The 17,398-nt window shown below is 42.7% G+C and overlaps 1 protein-coding gene across 1 annotated transcript in view; it reads right to left on the bottom strand.

The window, feature by feature from the left end:
• Positions 1 to 4,654: 4,654 nt before the first annotated feature.
• Positions 4,655 to 17,398, bottom strand: part of PELI2 (pellino E3 ubiquitin protein ligase family member 2) — a 183,668-nt gene continuing 170,924 nt past the window's right edge. The window contains exons 5-6 of the mRNA XM_026480321.4: positions 14,678 to 14,866; positions 4,655 to 9,230 (exon numbers count right to left, since the gene is read on the bottom strand). Of these exons, the coding sequence (XP_026336106.1) occupies positions 8,664 to 9,230; positions 14,678 to 14,866 (756 nt within the window). The 3' untranslated portion in view covers positions 4,655 to 8,663. The remainder of the gene's footprint in view (positions 9,231 to 14,677; positions 14,867 to 17,398) is intronic.

The following is a 17,398-nucleotide window of genomic DNA, read 5'->3' as shown; positions in this document are numbered from 1 at the left end:
GGTCTCACAAGTGGGTCCTTAATCCATTTAGAGTTTTTGTGTGTGGTGTAAGAAAGTGGTCCAGTTTCATTCTTTTTCATGTAGCTGTCCAGTTTTCCCAACACCATTTGTTGGGGAGACTTTTTCCCATTGAATATGCTTGCCTCCTTTGTTGTGTGGATCAACTGACCATCTAATCATGGGTTTATTTCGGGGCTCTCTGTTCTCTTCTGTTGATGTGTCTGTTTTTGTGCCAGTACCTTACTGTTTTGATCACTACAACTTTGTAATGTATCTTCAATTCTGGGATTTTGATACCTCCAATTTTGTTCTTTTTCAAGATTGCTTTGGCTATTTGGGGTCTTTTGTGGTTACATACGACTCTGAAGATTATTCTAGTTTTGTGGAAAATACTGTATTTTGTTAGGGATTGCATTAAATGTGTAGATTGCTTTGGGTAGTATGGACATTTTAATACTATTTGTTCTTTTAATCTATGAGCATGGAATATCTTTCCATTTGTTCATGTTTTCTTCGATTTCTTTCATCAGTGTTTTATAGTTTTGAGATAACAGATCTTTCACCTCTTTGGTTAAGTTTATTCCTAGGTATCTTATTTTTTTTGATGCTGTTGTGAATGTGATTGTTTCTTTAATGTCTTCCTGCTACTTCTTATTAGTGTATAGAAATGCAACGGACTTGTGTATATTTGTATTCTGCAACTTTACTGAATTCATTTATTCTAGTAGTTTTTTGGTAGAGACTTTAGGGTTTTCTACATAGGGTATCATGGGTTATGATTTTTTACAGAAAATTTTCTGGGACTTAATTCCAAAGATTACATGTTGGGAAATAATTCTGCAAGGGAAAAATAAAAACCATTATTTACTGAGCACCTATTATGTACCATAGGGCATTAAGTATGTTACTTTCACATCTCTAAGGAGTAGAAGCATTATTATCACTTTTGTTTTATAGACGAGGCTATACTTGCCCATCCACTTAACCCAATGAATGGAATTAGCAGAACATTTCCAGAATGCATGCCAGAATCAAACTGTAATTTTAAAAGGTTCCCTTTGCAGCTTTTATTAGAAATACATCACTAGATGTAGAAACCCAAAGCCTATGAAATCTGCTGTGATGACACCCACTTTGCTGACACATGGCAAGTTTCCATCCTGTTTAATAACAATTTTGAGAACCCAGTAAGCTCTCAGAATTATGTATAAAACTCACTTTTTAACTCTGAACTCCCTCAAATTTGAGAATTTCAAGAGACTCTCCCTGTAAGGTGGAGATGGTTAAAGGCACAAACAAAAGAAACCAACGATGAAGAATAGGGCATGGAGGTTTAGAAAAGAGGCAATGGAGTTGGGTCTGTTCTATTCACATAAGGGAAAGTGGAGGTTGGATCATGGGGTAGGAAGAACCCTTGACTGGCGGGAGCATCCATTCCCATCTCCATTTGGGTCATATATACTTCGTTTCCCGGAAACCACCGTGGGTCAGCCAAAACCAACACACACAAAGGGGATTCAGTAACTTGTACCACAGAGGCATACGATTCATACTATCATTTAGTCGAAGAAAAGTTTCCTAAAAGCGTGGAACGTGCATTGCCTGCGGAATCATTTAGGTTGTCTGTCCAAAGTGTAAATTACTGGAGAGACCTGGAAAACTAGAACATCGCCGGCCTCCTGAGATGCCACTAAAGAGTCTGCGTTTTCAACAACCCCCCATGGCATTCTGATGTGACCTCAAATTTGAACCTGGAAGTAGGCAAGAAAGAATCTACTTTACCTTTCTTTCACTAATAAGAATAACTTTATTCTTCAACCAGAACCCGTTTAGAAGACAAAAGAAGGATGTAATGTTTAGGAATAGTCCATTTGGGCATTCCAAAGTATGTCCCATAATCGGCAGTGGGTGTTCAGGGGGCACAACAGCTTGAAAACAGTCTTCTCAGGCTTATAGCTTCAGCAGCCCTATACACCGTGGTCTCATTTTGCCAATCACGGACACATTTTGTGCTTTAGGAAATAAAACTTCCTTTTGTAGCTGTTTACTGAGAAACCCACTACAGATATGCCATTTTTTCCCTTTGTTCCCAAAACCACATTTCAAAATTTGTATCAGTCTTTGTAATTAATTAAATACCAGAATGAAATTGAAGTCATAAAAATTTATTTTTTAAGTTTAGAAAGATATAGCTCCAAATACTAATAGTTTATCTTTGGGTGGTAGAGGAACAGGTTTTATTCTTCATGCTTCACAGACTTTAAATTTTTTACAGTGGTCCTCTGTTTTTATTTTGATTATAGAAGTTTTCATTTAAAAATACTTAAAATTTTTTTTTTACTTTAGAGAGAGTGTGCATGTGAGCAGGGTGGGGGGGGGAGAGAAAATCTCAAGCAGTCTCCCTGCTGAGCATGGAGCCCGACATGGGGCTCGATCTCATGACCCTGAGATCGTGATCAAGAGTGGGACACTTAACCAACTAAGCCACCCAGGTGCTCCAAAAATACTTTTTAAAGTAGATTTTGAGGTCTCAGAATAGCATTCTATTTCTTCCAGAAATACCATCTTATTTTTTCATCCTAACAGCAAAAAAGGCAGTCCATCCTTAAAAATACAAAGTTCTCTTCCAATCTTCTTAGTGGGCTTTTATCCATGCTCTTCATCTAATGGCAAGTGGAAGTGTGATAGAAAGGAATAAGCTGTTTTTAAGACTTTGGAAAACATCTCAAAGTAGGCAGGCATGAGAGGATCCTGAATATTTTTATGTGAAGCACTACGATTATGGTGCTGTGTTTAAATTCTAGGATGCAAAATTTTTCACAATCTAACATCTCTGAATTTAGTATGTATCTTTTTAAAAGATCAGTTTTGAGATATAAATCAGACACTGAAAGTCACCCTTTCAAAGTGTAACATTTGTTTAGTATATTGAGTCATGCAACCATCACTGTTATGTAAATTTAGAACATTTTCATGTAATCATGAAAGTAATAATGTAGTAATTATTCCTTGACTCCTCTATCTCCTCAGCGCCTGTCAATTATTAATCTATGTTGTGTGAATTTGCCTATTTTCTGACATAACAATATGTGGTCTTTTCTGTCTGGCTTCTTTCACTTGGCAGGTTTTCAAAGATCCTATCAGTACTTCATTAATTTTTATAGCTAAATATTCTGTATGGATATCTCTTGTTCATCAGCTGGACTTTTGGGTTGTTTCTACTTATGATGAATAATGATGCTATAAACATTCATGTACAAGTTTTTGTGTGAACGTGTTTTCAGGCTTCTTTGGGTACATATCTAGGAGTCACATGGCAATTTTATATTTTACCTTATGAGAAACTGCCATACTATTCGTTCCAAAGTGGTTGTACATACTATCGGACAGTTCCCTCCCCGCCCCCATCAGTGAATGAAGGTTTCAATTTTTCAACACACTGTCAACACTTGTTACTGTCTTAGCCACCGTAGTGAGTAGAAAGTGATAGCTTCTGGTTTTAGCTTGTATTTCTCTCATGCCTGGGGATGGGAATCTTTTTATGTGCTTACTGGTTATTTTGATATCATCTTTGGTCAAAGGATTTGAGTAGATTTTATTTTTTTTATTTATTTTTTGATGAGTTATGAGTTCTTCACATATTCTGGGTACAACTCTTAATAGGATTTTCAAATTGTTTTGTGGTTTGTCTTTTTACTTTCTTGACCGTGTCCTTTGATGTATAAGACATTTTCTTTCAATGTGGAATTTAAGAAACGAAACATGAACATAGGGGAAAGGAATAAAACATTTTAAATTTTAAAGCCCAATTATTTTTTTGTTTTTTGGTGTCCTATTTAAGAAATCACCGACTGATCCAAGGTCACGAAAGTTTACTGTTTTCTTCTAAAAATTCTATAGTTTCAGCACTCTTCTCATCCATTTTGAGTTAATTTTGGTGCACTGTGTGGAGTAGGGATCCAATGTCATTCTTTTGTATGTGGCTAACTAGTTATCGCAGTTCCATTTGTTGAAAATACTGTTCTTTTCCCATTGAATACTTGGCACCCTTGTCAAATGGGATGTATCTCACAATTGTAAGTGGCTATGTTTTTCTAAAACCCATCTTACAATTCATGGAATCTTAAGTGTTCTGGTATTTTATCAAATTTAAGTCCTGAAATAAAAGCCCATGTTAATGTGCATCTTCTTTTGGGGAAATGAAAAATCCATTTCCCTCAAAAATATTAAGCCTCCTTAAATATCAATCTGAGAAACTACCAAATATAAATATTTTCTTATGAAAGACCTATTAGTTTAAGGCTTGAAGGCTTACCCCATAATCCTTATGTCATTAATAGTGAATGAAGATTGTCACAGAAGTAGCCATGACTATAATGAACATGAAGAAAATCCATTAATTCTATGGATCAGGTTAAATTCTCCTGGAAGTTAGATTTAAGCACCAATGGAATTTTTTAAATAAAAAAAATAACAGGATTTTCAAAATCAGATTTAAATATTGTGTGGAATAGAATACAATAAGCTCAAGTATTTGGGATCAACTTGAAAGTTTGAGAAATGTAAAAATCAAGTCTATTTTTGTATCAGCTTCGTATTAAATGTCCCGACGAACCCCAGACAGCCACAGAATCTGAAGACAATGACTCGCAAACATACTGAGATCCGTTTAATAATTTTTGAAGATTTTTTTTCCTGTAAAATGGCTTGTATTTCCACAGGTACAATAGTGAAGAAATAAACTTTTCAATTTGACGTGAAATATAAAAGAACAGTTTTACAAATATATCCATAAAATTTAACTGCTCATAACACTATACATGGTAAATATGACCACCCCTTAACTTCTAGACTATTTAATACAGAGAAACAATCTGTCATCTCAGCTAAAAAGAAATAATTTCCCTTTCATCAAGTTTATTTTTGTTTAGAAACAGTTAAGTAGAACTGGAAAAATATTTGCTTTTTCCTATCTTCCTCTAGGGCTTTTTCGTGAGGGCAAAAACTTAAGATGATATAAGTTTTACTGAAAAGAAACACTGAACCTTCTTTTGTTTTACTACTCTAGTAATGCTTACGTTCTTCTAAAAAAAAAAAAAATCCTGGAGTTGTTTCATTGGCCTTTGGGTCATAAAGAAATGATAACAGAGCTCTGCTCCATTTCCAGCCCTGGAGGAGGAACTTCATACCCTCAGCCCATGAAGGCTAAACTAGGGGGATAGAAGATCGCCTGCCAAGGCAATGGAGCTGGAGCTGGCTTAAAATCAAGGTTCTGTGGTTCGCCTATCAGAAATTCCACTGTTACAAGGCAAAATTGCATGAAGATAAGTAGCTTGTAGCCAGCATGAACAATGCCGTGATCACACATCCTTTCACACGAATCCAAAGCACAGAATGGCTTTCAAAAAGTAGATCAAAATCATAGAACTGCAGGTAACAATTCTGTAACCTATGAGAAAAGGAGAAAACATGCTCCCTTTAACTTTCAAAAGTGCCCAAATCACAATACTGAGCTCCCAAAACACATGGGTTTGAGTTTTACGTAAGCAAAAATAAAGCTACTGAAGCTTCATGAAGAGTTCTCAACTTTCCTAATACAGTATATGCAATAACTTAAGATTCCCCTATTGACACTGGAAACACTATTACAATCATGTGTATGCCAGTTCCTGGCATATTGCTGCATCCAGATTCATTAGTCTCCTTCATGGAGCCCATCATTTTTCCAATGGCTTTCTCCTTTCTTTAAACCCTAACCCTGAAATTCTATAACCAGCTATATCACGTGGCTTCCCTGAGGCACGAAGGTACCAAACTCTATAATTAACTATTGAGGAATGATAAATATGCTATTTATATTAAAAGATTTTAATTCTTTTGGGCCACAGTTGGGGGGAAAAAAACCCCAGAAAGTTTAGTACTTACTCTGCAGTGTGAACCGTAGCCCTTTTAGCAAAAAGCGAAACCAAATAAGGGAAATGTTGAGTTGCAGCATGCATGACCCGACAGCACCGATTATTAAAAAAATTCCAGACTAGAAAAATATTCAGAGTTGTATCCCATCCACCTTTTTTTTTTTAATAACTGAAAAAATTATGGGAATACAGCACTGGGGTTTTACTTCTGGTGACCTATTCACAAAAGGCATTTTGGTCAGGCCAAGATCAGGATCATTGGGTCAGCAGTTTCCTATGTAGACACGTGGGGGAGTGGGACTCACGCCTTAATGTGGTGGCAAGCAAGACAAAAACAGAAGTAACCTCGAAGAAGTTACTTTTTCTAAACTGCATTACTCCATAGAGCTGGAGCTCTTTCTTCTCACAAACTGAACTGCTCTCAGCTCTGGACAAAACTCCTTAGTTCAAATTCTAAGAGACTCTTACTAGAAGCGGCCAAGATGAGCATGGCCTCTTTTTGCAGACTTGCCCCCTCGCTGCTGTTCCTTTGGCGGAATGGGAGGGGACCTCACTTGGAGGTCAAAGGAGATGCAATGTGGATAGAGGGCAGGGCACCGTTACCCCGTTCCAAGTTCAACTTTTACTTTGCTATCTCCATTTACTAAAAGTCCAAAAAAAACCCACCACCCACTTTTCACGTTGGAAGATTATTTGGGGGGTATGTGTTGCTGTAAAACCGCTAGACCCTGAACTATTATAGTCCTTGAAAGGGAAGATTACTGCAGATCGTAACTTTCCAGAAATGTTTCTGACAGGGAAAATCCAGCCCTTCTAGATGCAAGGCCATTTACCTTACAAGATGCTTTTAGGGTATTGAGACTCATCAAACCATGTTCTAGGCGTAACAGCAAGAAAAGGGACTGTTGCCTCCTTTGTCATTTTGCGGAGCCCAAAGGAGCCCAAACTGAAAAGACACTCTTCGTGAAAGCTAATCCTTGGGGACAGAGACTACCGAAAAGGCATCTGATACATTATGACTTACTCTACCTGTAGAGAAAATGAAATTACCTATAGAAAAGAGTAAGGTATCAAGAAGACGGTTGTTGGATTTTCACATCACTTAAAAATTACCAAAACAAAACAACGTCTCCTCCTCAAAGATCATCTCCTTGGAAAATTAAAGCTTTTTTTAAAACCGAGGTGAACTTTTTAGATATCAGGTCAAATTAAGTAGCAGCAATCAAGAGTAACCTAATCACTTTCAGGAAAAGACATTCACCATGTGTTAGAACAACTGAAAATAGGGCAACGTATTTACCAGTAGGCAAAACATGGAAAGACATTCAAGTATGAACACAGTATGTGAGAATCCTATAAATTGTATACCCTTATAAAGGTTAAAATGTAGCATGAATCTGTAACGGTCAACTCAAGAGGATGTTAGTTTAAATAAATACTTGCTGCGTGGGGCAGGGATCTGCTTCGTGTCGCCCAGCTGTGGCTGTCTGCTGGCCTAAAGAATCCTTACATTCTGGGAGCGGTGACGCGATCTGTACTGAGGATGGAGAATGAGCATCTGAGAAGTCTTCAAAATGAACGGAACTAACAGAAGGAGGGTGGCGCTCATATGAAATTCTGATTTAATTATTTCTCAGTAAACACTCATTTGCTCTCTTGAAATCAGGAATTTCAAATTATCTCTGCAGATGTACCACTTGGTGTTGTGTATATCTAATGATCCTATTTAAATTTAGTTTGATTTGCAAACATTCTCGAAACTTACAGGGCTCCGTAAGCTGCAGAAGGTGACAGATGGCAGGGAGGGAGTGAACCAGAACGCCTGCGTCCCTGTGAGCGGTTGCTTTTAGGCTCCCAGAATCTTGGCCGCCTTAAGGAAGAAAAACTTATGAAACCCCAACAAGTGGTTTTAAAAAGTAAAACCTTATTTTTAATCCTAAATCCTAAACCATCCCGTAAGCAAATCAACTTGACGGGGCAGTACCGAGGCCATGCTGACTGCTGCAGTAATCAGCCTCCATTTCTGAATTTTTAGGAGTTGCTGCATTTTAATCAAACAGTTCTGGCCGTGCACGAGGAGTACAGCGGAGGTAACAAAAGACGGGCTTAAAAGTTACGGAAATTCCTTTGAAATGCCAAGGTATCTGATCACTGGGTGGATCAAGTTACTGAACTCCACCAAAGTAAAAAATAAACAACAAAACAACACGGCAGCACAGGGATGTTCTCTGCCCCAAAAAAGAAAAATCCGAAAACCCCCGATTTCAGAGCGAGCCCCCGTGCCCAGGGGCCCCCCGCCAGCCGCTCAGCTCCCCGCCTGGGTCAAGCACTCGCAGGCGGGGCTCGGCTCGCCGGTACCACCTACGCCGCGCGGCACGCAAGGCGCAGGAGGAGCCACAACTTCTGAAGGAATTTCTTCTACATTTGTGAAATAGGATTGAAAGTCTCGTCCAAGCTTACAAAGGAAAACATTGTTGAAAACCCAAGGTTAAAATAAAGCATGGCATCTTAACTCCAACTCCGACAAAGCCAGGGCGGTCTCACCAAGCACCCCTCACGGACCACGCCGCCGCCGGGAGCACGCACCACACGGCCGCCATCTTAGGCGCCGCCTGCTTCAGCGCCTCCTCTTCCACCCCCGCCCCCCTCCCCCTTAATAAACAGCATTATAAAAAGGTAAAATCTAGAGTTAGTGGCAAAATCTTCACAGTAACTTGTTAATAAAGTCGTGGATGGCTGTCAGGGGCGTCAGTCCACCGGACCCTGGAAAATTAATTTGACGCAGTTCTGTTCCCCAGCCAGCTGCGTGGCACAGAACGGGCAGGCGGCGTGGAAGGCGTGCGTGCCGTGAGGCAGCGGAATCTGCGCCCAGTACTTCGCGGACTTCTCCGAGCACACGTGTCCGCAGGGCGTGAACGCGTGAGTGGGCGGTCCGGCGTCCACGTAGAAGCCCGCCTCGCAGCCGAGCCAGAGCGGTACGTAGGGGCCCACAGTCCTGCACATGGGACACTCCCGCTCGTTGGCCTCCGTGTCGCTCCGGTGGCCCCAGTTGTGGTAGCCGTGCACGTGGCCGCAGCTGAGGTAGGCCCAGGGCTGCTTCTCCTCCACCACCTCCTTCCGGTTGATGCTGGGGAAGGCCAGGGTGTTGAGGCCCACGGGGCACTGCGGCCGGGCGGCGTTGATCTCCTGCCGCAGGGCTTCGATGTGCTTCTGCGTGGGGGTGTGGAACAGGCCGTCCGCCGTCCTCCAGAGGAGCGTGGCCCCGCACAGGTCGATGAGCGAGCCGTCCTGCAGGACGTTGGTCTCGCTTTCCACCTACAACGAGGGTGACAGACACGCCTTGTGAAAGCACAAGTCAGCACCGCGCTCGAACAGTTGCTCTCAGAATAAGAATCATCGTTCAGGTAAACAGGGGCAGGTGGCTTCGCCCGAGCGGCTTGGTCCCCGAGTCCCGTTTGTGGGTCACGGGGACAAGGGATGGAAGGTGGGTATGCCATCCTCACAAAGCCCTAAGCACAGATGCACCTCGCTTTACTGTTCACGTACGGGAGTGATTGTTTTAACCAACTGCACAAATCTTAGGTTTTCATTTTTCCTGAGTCTGTAACACTACTGCTCCTTGATCCACAAGGGACAGGACATGTCCCACCGGTCCAGCAGTGAGGGAAATTCATACTCCTTGTGGGACTCTGCAGTAATGACTGCAGTGGCCCCAATATGCCTGGTGATCCTTCGCTTCATGCAATCTATTGTTTGTCCTGCATTCTTAGGGTTTGGAGCTGAATCGTTTGCCATGAGCCATTTTTTAAAACTTAAATTCAGTTAGCCAACGTACAGTACATCATCAGTTTCAGACGTAGTGTTCAATAATTTCAGTTGCATAACACCCAGTGCTCATCACATCACGTTCCCTCCTCAACGCCCATCACCCAGTTACCCCTTCTCCCCACTCCCCTCCCCCAACCCTCTGTTTCCTATAGTTACGAGTCTCTCATGGTTTGCCTCCCGCTCTGATTGCTTCCCAGCTATTGCACTACTAGGTATTTACCGCAAAGATAGAAATGTAGTGATCCGAAGGCGCAGCTGCACCCCAGTGTTTATGCAGCAATGTCCACAACAGCCAAACGATGGAAAGAGCCCAGATGTCCATCAACAGAAGAATGCATAAAGATGTGGGGCGTGTGTATATATATATACATATATACACACACACAATGGAATAGTACTCAGCCCTCAGAAAGGATGAAATCTTAGTTACGTCGACGTGGATGGAACTGGAGGGTATGATGCTGAGTGAAATAAGTCCAACAGAGAAAGAGAAAGCCTTCACTTTTAAAAGGATGGCACGCTATACACCAAGTGCTTACAAGTTGGACGAACAGCTGCTGCGAGGCTGTTAGACACGGCAGGCGGGAATCCAACCACTGCCTCCACATACCGGCTGTGCTCTAAGGCCTGGAGGTAACGAAGCTTCTCTACCCATCCTGAAAAGACGTCGTCTTTAGTAGTGGGAGGCAGACCTGCTAGAGCCAGTGAAGGTCCGTAAAATGTTACAATCGTCACGTGAGGCCATGTCACCACAGGGGCTAAGAGCGTGACTTTGCAGCCCGTGGCCTTGGTGGGCACCCTGGCTCTGCCACGCACTAGCTCTCACCTGGGGCAGTTACTTCAGCTGCCTGTGCCTTGGTTTCCCCTTCTGTAAAACCGGACAAGGGGAGGGTGAGCGTCAAATAATACAAATGCAGTTCTTAGAACCACACGTGGCATGCAGCAAGCACTGTGCAAACGTTTGCTACTCTTACTTGGATGACAGGAGGTCAGAAATGCTTTTTTAAAAAGATTTCCTATGAAAAGAGATTTGAAAAAATTGTCAGGAACCAGTGGGTGGAAGAGAAGGCACTCCAGAAAGAGGGAGGCAAAGGCCACACAGCACGGGCACGGAAGGAGCAGCAGGAGCACTCCCGGAGGCCACCCGTGGCCCAGAGCCTCGGGCCAGCCCCCTGTGCCCCCAGGGAATAGACGCAGTTCTCAGCAGCTGTAAAGAACAGATCTGCCTGTCCAAAAGGTCACTCACTACAGAAGTGTGGAGGATGGACTGGATGGGTTCAAGACGAGCGGTGGGGGAGACCGCTCTCCAGGCAAAGGGGGGGGGGGCACCTCAGCACAGATGATCAGCGCCAACAGCCACCACAGAGCTAGCAAACGCTGAGGACTTAGCTCCTGATCCGGGGAAGACAGATTCACGTGCCTGGCTTTACTGTCCGCATAGGAGGCGGCTTTCCAGGGACAGGGAATGTAGGAGAAACGGCAAGATTCGGGGGAAAGGACAGGAGGTTCAGTTTTGGGTGTGCAAAGAGACTGTCACGGTTGTGCCCAGGAGCCACATGTGGCTGCAGATCAGGCTCAGAGAAGCACATCTGCGACTTCCCAGCATCCGGGTGAAGCCCCAGGAGTGGACGAGACTGCCCAGGCAGTCTTCTCTACAACTGTGTTCCTCACCTAAAACACGCTGATTGGCTACATCGTCTGTGACCTTCTCCAGATGGGACAGTTTGAGGGTAGAGCCCTGGGCCTCGTGCTCACTGCTGGGTTCTCAGCTTCTACCCCTGCTGGGTCAGAATGGCCACGCAATCACCGGCTGCTGCAGGGCGCTGGGCCGCTCCCATCCGCCCTTGGTTCTCTAAGTCGTTCTCTAAGATATTCCAAGTGCTACTGTGCATGGCAACCAGGACCCCGTCTACACCCTGACTTCAGAACCGCTGGTAGACAGTGGCCGCTCAAACAGCAGCCTGTTTTCTCTCTTCCTGAACGGTTCTCACGTGCTCTCTCTCAGCTGTGAACACCATGCTGTTTTCCTGCGACAATGCGGGGGAGGTAGCATGGTAAAGACACCACTGTGCAGAGGCCCAGGTTTGGATTTTACTTTAAAATTCTACCAGAAGAAAAAAAAAAAAAAAAGCAAGGAGAAAGCATGAGGAATCGACAGTGATATTACAGAAGTAAAACATTTAAAACATAACGGCCCCTACCAGTCAGACAGCTAGGTAGAGAGTTCAAATCCCCACCCACTACTTATAAGCACGTATCAACTTTTTAAAGCTCTGGTTTTCTCATCTGTCAATGGGAACCATGACACTGAGCTCATGAGCTTGCTTTGAGCGCTGCCTGACAGAGACTTAATGTGAAGCACTTGGTAGAGTCTGTATGTAACGCTATGGTTATTTTTATAGTACCTGAAATTAGGTAAGGATATTAACTTAGCTGAATTTACTAAATTTTACAGAGCCAGTATAATTTAATTAAAAACCCCAAATAGAATTTGATACATTCTATATTTAGGATAGATCGAGTAGATTTGTGTCTAGTACAGTCACCTTTATAATGTTCTCAACTAGGTAAAGGAATAGGATACAACTCGAAGTCTCTTCACCTATTTATTCAGAGGGTTCACCTCCTGAAAGGGCGTTTCCCCCACATTTAAATAATTAAGATGATCAAGGACAAAGCTTGCTGTGGTGATGAGAAACCACAGTAGTTGTGAACACATCAGTACGCTGACTCACATTAAATGCTGAGTATGCTAATAATACGAAACCTTCCATAGCACTAGTTCCACATGAGAACAGGAGGCATCCACTACTTTTATAATATTCTGGATTTCTAGCAGATCACGTTATTCTCCATGTTTCTGTATTAAACTGCAAACGCAGAGCACTGCCAGAGACCGTTCCCTAAATCTAATCTCCAGATAGACCATTTACCTCAATGCTGCCAGTCACACGTACACAACCAGAGTCGGAAATGGAAACCTAAGCTCCAGGAATCAGCAGGTGTTCCCCTCAGACAAACTTCTGCTGGTTAACAAGAGGGGGCTGCAGGGAAGCTGGGTCCTCTCACCCTCACGGTGTCTCCCACAGTGTAAAATCAGATCGACGGGAACTCAGAAACCTTTACTGTAGGCCAGGACCGTCGTACACTATCGAACAGTACAGCACAATTGGGGGCAGATCTAAGGGTCTCTCATAGGGACTAACTTTAAAATTAGTTGAGATTTAACAGAACCCATGAGCACAGGCTATTTTGGGAGTCCTTTCTTCTCAGGAGCCCTGCCCCCTCTGGCGCACGCAGCTGCCTGAGTGGGGTCACTGCGCAATCACCGAGGGTGGGCAGGAAACTCACCCTAATGTGCCCTTTGAGACAGACCAGCCCTTCTCGGACTCCAGCGAATACTTTCTATTTCCCAGGGAAGCAAATGCTCTGGGGTAGACCCTCCCAGGTGAGGGCCGGGTGCTGCTCCCCACAAGATGATACCAAGTGGCAGCTTGGGAGTCTAGACTCAGGGAGGACGGCCTTTCAATCCCATCTGCGGCCACCTTCCTATTCTGGGACCCTGGGCAATACTTAACCTCTCTATGCCATACCTTCCTCATCCATACAATGGGCAGGATTCCACTTCCCTGACAAAGCTGCTCACATTTCATGAGCTGAGGTCTCTGAAATATTAACGTAATGCCTGCACCCAGCCACGATTTCTACTGACTTCTGTTGCCATCAGAAAGACTGATAACCAGTTCAGCTGACCTAGGTCAGTTTTGTATAAAGTGATCCAGTGATCAGAAACAAAGTTATTTGGAAAAACTGCTTTCACGGTCTGTTCCCTATTTACAGTCTCCTGAGAAGTGTTTAAACAGAGGTTATCGTATTTGCTCTGGTCTTTCTTAGAAAACACTTCTCCTGTTTACTCGGCCGGGATGCGCTAACATTGGGCTTTATTGTACAATGCAGAAGCTGTACTTGTGCTCAGTAATGGTGTAAAATAGAACAGTTCCCTACAAACAAACATTGAATAGAGTCTAGCAAACCAGGTTAGTACAACAGTCCTACTGCACCCCCAACCTCCCGCCACCGCCATCTTTTTCCGTCTCAGTAATAGTGCTTATCATCTTGCTGAAAAAAGCTAGATCACTCTACACTTTTCTAGGGGGGGGTTCTGAAGAAAACATTTGTTCTCTCTTGTTCTAGCTTCTATCTACCAATTGATTAAAAGCCCTGGAGCCGAAAGTTTACTCAGAAACTTCTGGCATTGTACCACACAGGCAAGATCAGATACCCAAAACTGCCCATGGAAGGGCTTATAATTATTCTCCACAGAAGAAAGAGTTAAAAAGCCAACTGCATTAGGGAATTTGAGATAAGTAGGGGTATTTATAGGAAAATATTAACATGCCAAGGCAATGCCTTCTATGAATGATTTCAAGTAAAAAGTTTTATGATCTTGGTGAATTATATAGGGAATTATGTATTAATTTCTTACCGTGAACTCAAGGGAAAAAAAGCTAACTTAATTATCTTTTAGTTCTACAAAGTCTAGTAAATAATTCTGTAATTCATAATTTTCACTAATAAGTCTTGGACAGCTCAGGATTTTTCCAAATTAGTGAAGTTTTACACCAAAAATGTTTGTCTCTCTTAACGTGAATTTAAGCAGAATTTTGTACTGAAGCATATAATAAAAGATAGCTATTAAGGTTGTAAGGAGCAAAAAAATAATTTTCTTCTACTATGGGAAAAGCTTAATCACGGAAGGAAATAAGTCCATTTCTTTAGCATTTTCAGGGGCTTAGGGAATTCTCCTTCTGCTGTGTCAATGGTCCACAGCATGGGTACCTCCACAAAGGTTCTGGATTTCAGGGGAGGAAAAGGACAGTCCTTGAGCTAGGCTTTTGTAGTGTGGTACATTTTCCAGAGTGAAGACCACTCACCAGCTTTCCTCTTTGCTGGGCTGACCTGGTTTCTCGCAGGGTGTACACGTCTCCACAGACAGAGATCTCACGCCAGACCCCAGGCTGGGACTCCTCAGTGAAGCCCCCTCGGGGATGCATCACTAGGACGCCGTTCGTAGTGAGCCCGTCCATGTGGCCATCGGGGTTTTTCCATTTTGCTGCCTTTTCCTGGAGAGCATACCACAGAACAGAAAAAGCATGCTAAGATTATGTTCAAAATGAAGGGATTCCAGAATCTCTTTAAAATATCCGGTACAGGCAGAAGGAAGGAAAGTGATGAATTTTCATTTTCTATTTAAAGCTAATAATCAGAAGGATAAAATATGCAATTATTCTGATAACATGAAAGTGCTAAAATGTATGAATGATTTATCATTGGATATGCATTATATTCATCTTGGGAGCTTAAAAAAAAGAACGAACCTGATGCCTGAGCCCTTCCCTCAGAGATTTTTTTCTAACCATTCCCCTCACCCCGGGGAGATTCCAGGAATCTAGTATGTGTTCTTCGGTTCTATTTGTGCAGTCCTTTTGCCTCTTAGGTACCAGTGCTTTACATGTAATTATTATCTGGGAAGTATACAGAAAGAAGGGGAAAAAAGGAATTTTTATTAAACATACAAAATTTTTAAAAATGTGAGGCTAACAAGTTGTGGCCAGTATGTCTTCATAAACATTAATGTTTATATCCTCAAAGATGGAAGGTAAAGACAGCTTGATACAACGGCAGGACAAACACTCCTAGATGCCTGTGCCAGTGATCTCTTTCTTGATGACAGAGCCACCTACTGCCCACATGACTCAGGAGTCAATTCTGATTAGGAGAAGCCCTCTTGCCAGTGACTGAGCTCTGGCCAATGAGACATGAGTGGGTCTTCTAGGAGCCTTCCTGGTAAGGTTCCTTTACTCTAAAAAGAGAACAAGAAAGGGGAGTGACATCAGCCTCCCAGCGGCAGGGGTCATTCCTTTTTCCTTGCTCCTTAGATTTACAACTAATCAGACATCCATAACCAAAAAAGCATGGCTTCCCCAGCATCCAGATCACCTGAGAGAGAGCCATATATCCATGCCCCTGAAAGTGGGTGCGTTGCATCACAGAGGCGGCAAGCAGAGGGGAGTCACTGGGGAGTGAGAGGTGACAAAGGCAGTGGCTGGTGGGCAGGGGGCTAGGGTGACCTTATCTGACAAAGGAGGTGGAGGGTGAAGGTGAGTGGGGGTCTGCCCAACGCATGTTTTGTAGCTGGAAGGACCCACTGCTGTCTCTGAGGAAAGACTGCAGTGAGTGGGGGAAGGGAAGTAGGCAGAGAACTTCAGGGAAGTGTCTCCTACTGTCTGCCCCAGTGTTCCGGTCCATGGACTTCTGGGACCACCCTTCATCCCCCGTGCCAACTTGAGGATCCCCCTACCAGGCTGTGGGCACAAAGTCCCAAGAACTAAGTACACACCTCCCCCAACTCTGCTGCACCTCCCAGTCCTTTTTCTTTGGCGCCCACTCCCAACCTCTGTGAAAAGTGAGCCCCTATCCTCTAAAAGAAACCAAAAATGTGTGCTATAGTGCCACCTTCTGGAAAATAAAAGGCTCCTAACCACCAATATGTTAAACTTAGAATCAAAGTAAATGGAACCTTGCCTAAATAGGGTGTTCCCTACTTAAAATATGAGGACGGAGGCACTTTTAATCAAACATCATGTAAAATCACAGTAACAGAGTATCACAAAAAGAAAATGACAATTTTCCAGCAACGGAACCCAAAGACATGGATTATTGAAATTTGATAAAACAACTGTTATGAAGAAATTTAATGAGCTACAAGAAAACTCAGAAAGGCAATACAGTGGCCTCAGAAGTAAACCTGACAAACAGAAGGAATACTTTACCAAAGGCACCGAAATTCCAAAAAAGAACCAAACAAGTTCTGGGTCTGAAGAACTCAATAAATGACATGAAGAATGCATTAGAATGCACTGGAAATAGAGCAGATCAGATGGAAGAGAGAATCAGCAAGCTGGAAGACAGGAACACAGAAGTGATTCAGGTGGAAGAGAAGAGAGAACTAAGATTTAACTAAGATTTAAGAAGTGAAGAAACACTACAAGAGCTAGCAGACTACATTAGAAAAGCCAACATAACAATAATGAATTTCTAGAAGAAGAACGGGAGAAAAGAACAGACAGCATATTTAAAGAAATAATTCCTGAGAACTTCCAAAACTTGGGGAAGAACTGGTTATACAACGTCCATGAAGCAAACAGAACACCTTATTATCTCAATGCAAGATCTTCTCCAAGACACATTATACTGAAACTATTAAAAGTCAATGATAAAATTTTAAAGGCAGCTGGGGGGGGGTAAGATTGTAATCTTTGTAATCTGCAAAGGAATCCCCATCAGGCTAGCAAATTTCTCAGATAAAAACTGCCAGCCAAGAATATTCTACCCAGCAGAGTTATGTGTCAGATATTGAAGGATAATTAAAGGCTTTCCCAAACAAGAGCTGAGGGACTTCATCATCCCTAGATCTGCCTTACAAGAAGTGCCGAAAGGAGCTCTTCAAGTGGAAATGAAAAGACAGAGGTACACAAAATTCTGACTAAAGTGACAGAATCAAAAACTGCAACTCTTTATAACAGTATATTGAACTTTAAACTCCCAATGATATAGCATAAAGGTTAAAGGCAAAGAGCATTAAAAATACCTGT

The sequence above is a fragment of the Ursus arctos genome, unplaced genomic scaffold, assembly GCF_023065955.2.
Source record: "Ursus arctos isolate Adak ecotype North America unplaced genomic scaffold, UrsArc2.0 scaffold_25, whole genome shotgun sequence".
Taxonomy (NCBI): Eukaryota; Metazoa; Chordata; class Mammalia; order Carnivora; family Ursidae; genus Ursus; species Ursus arctos.
This window is presented reverse-complemented; position numbering and strand designations above follow the sequence as displayed.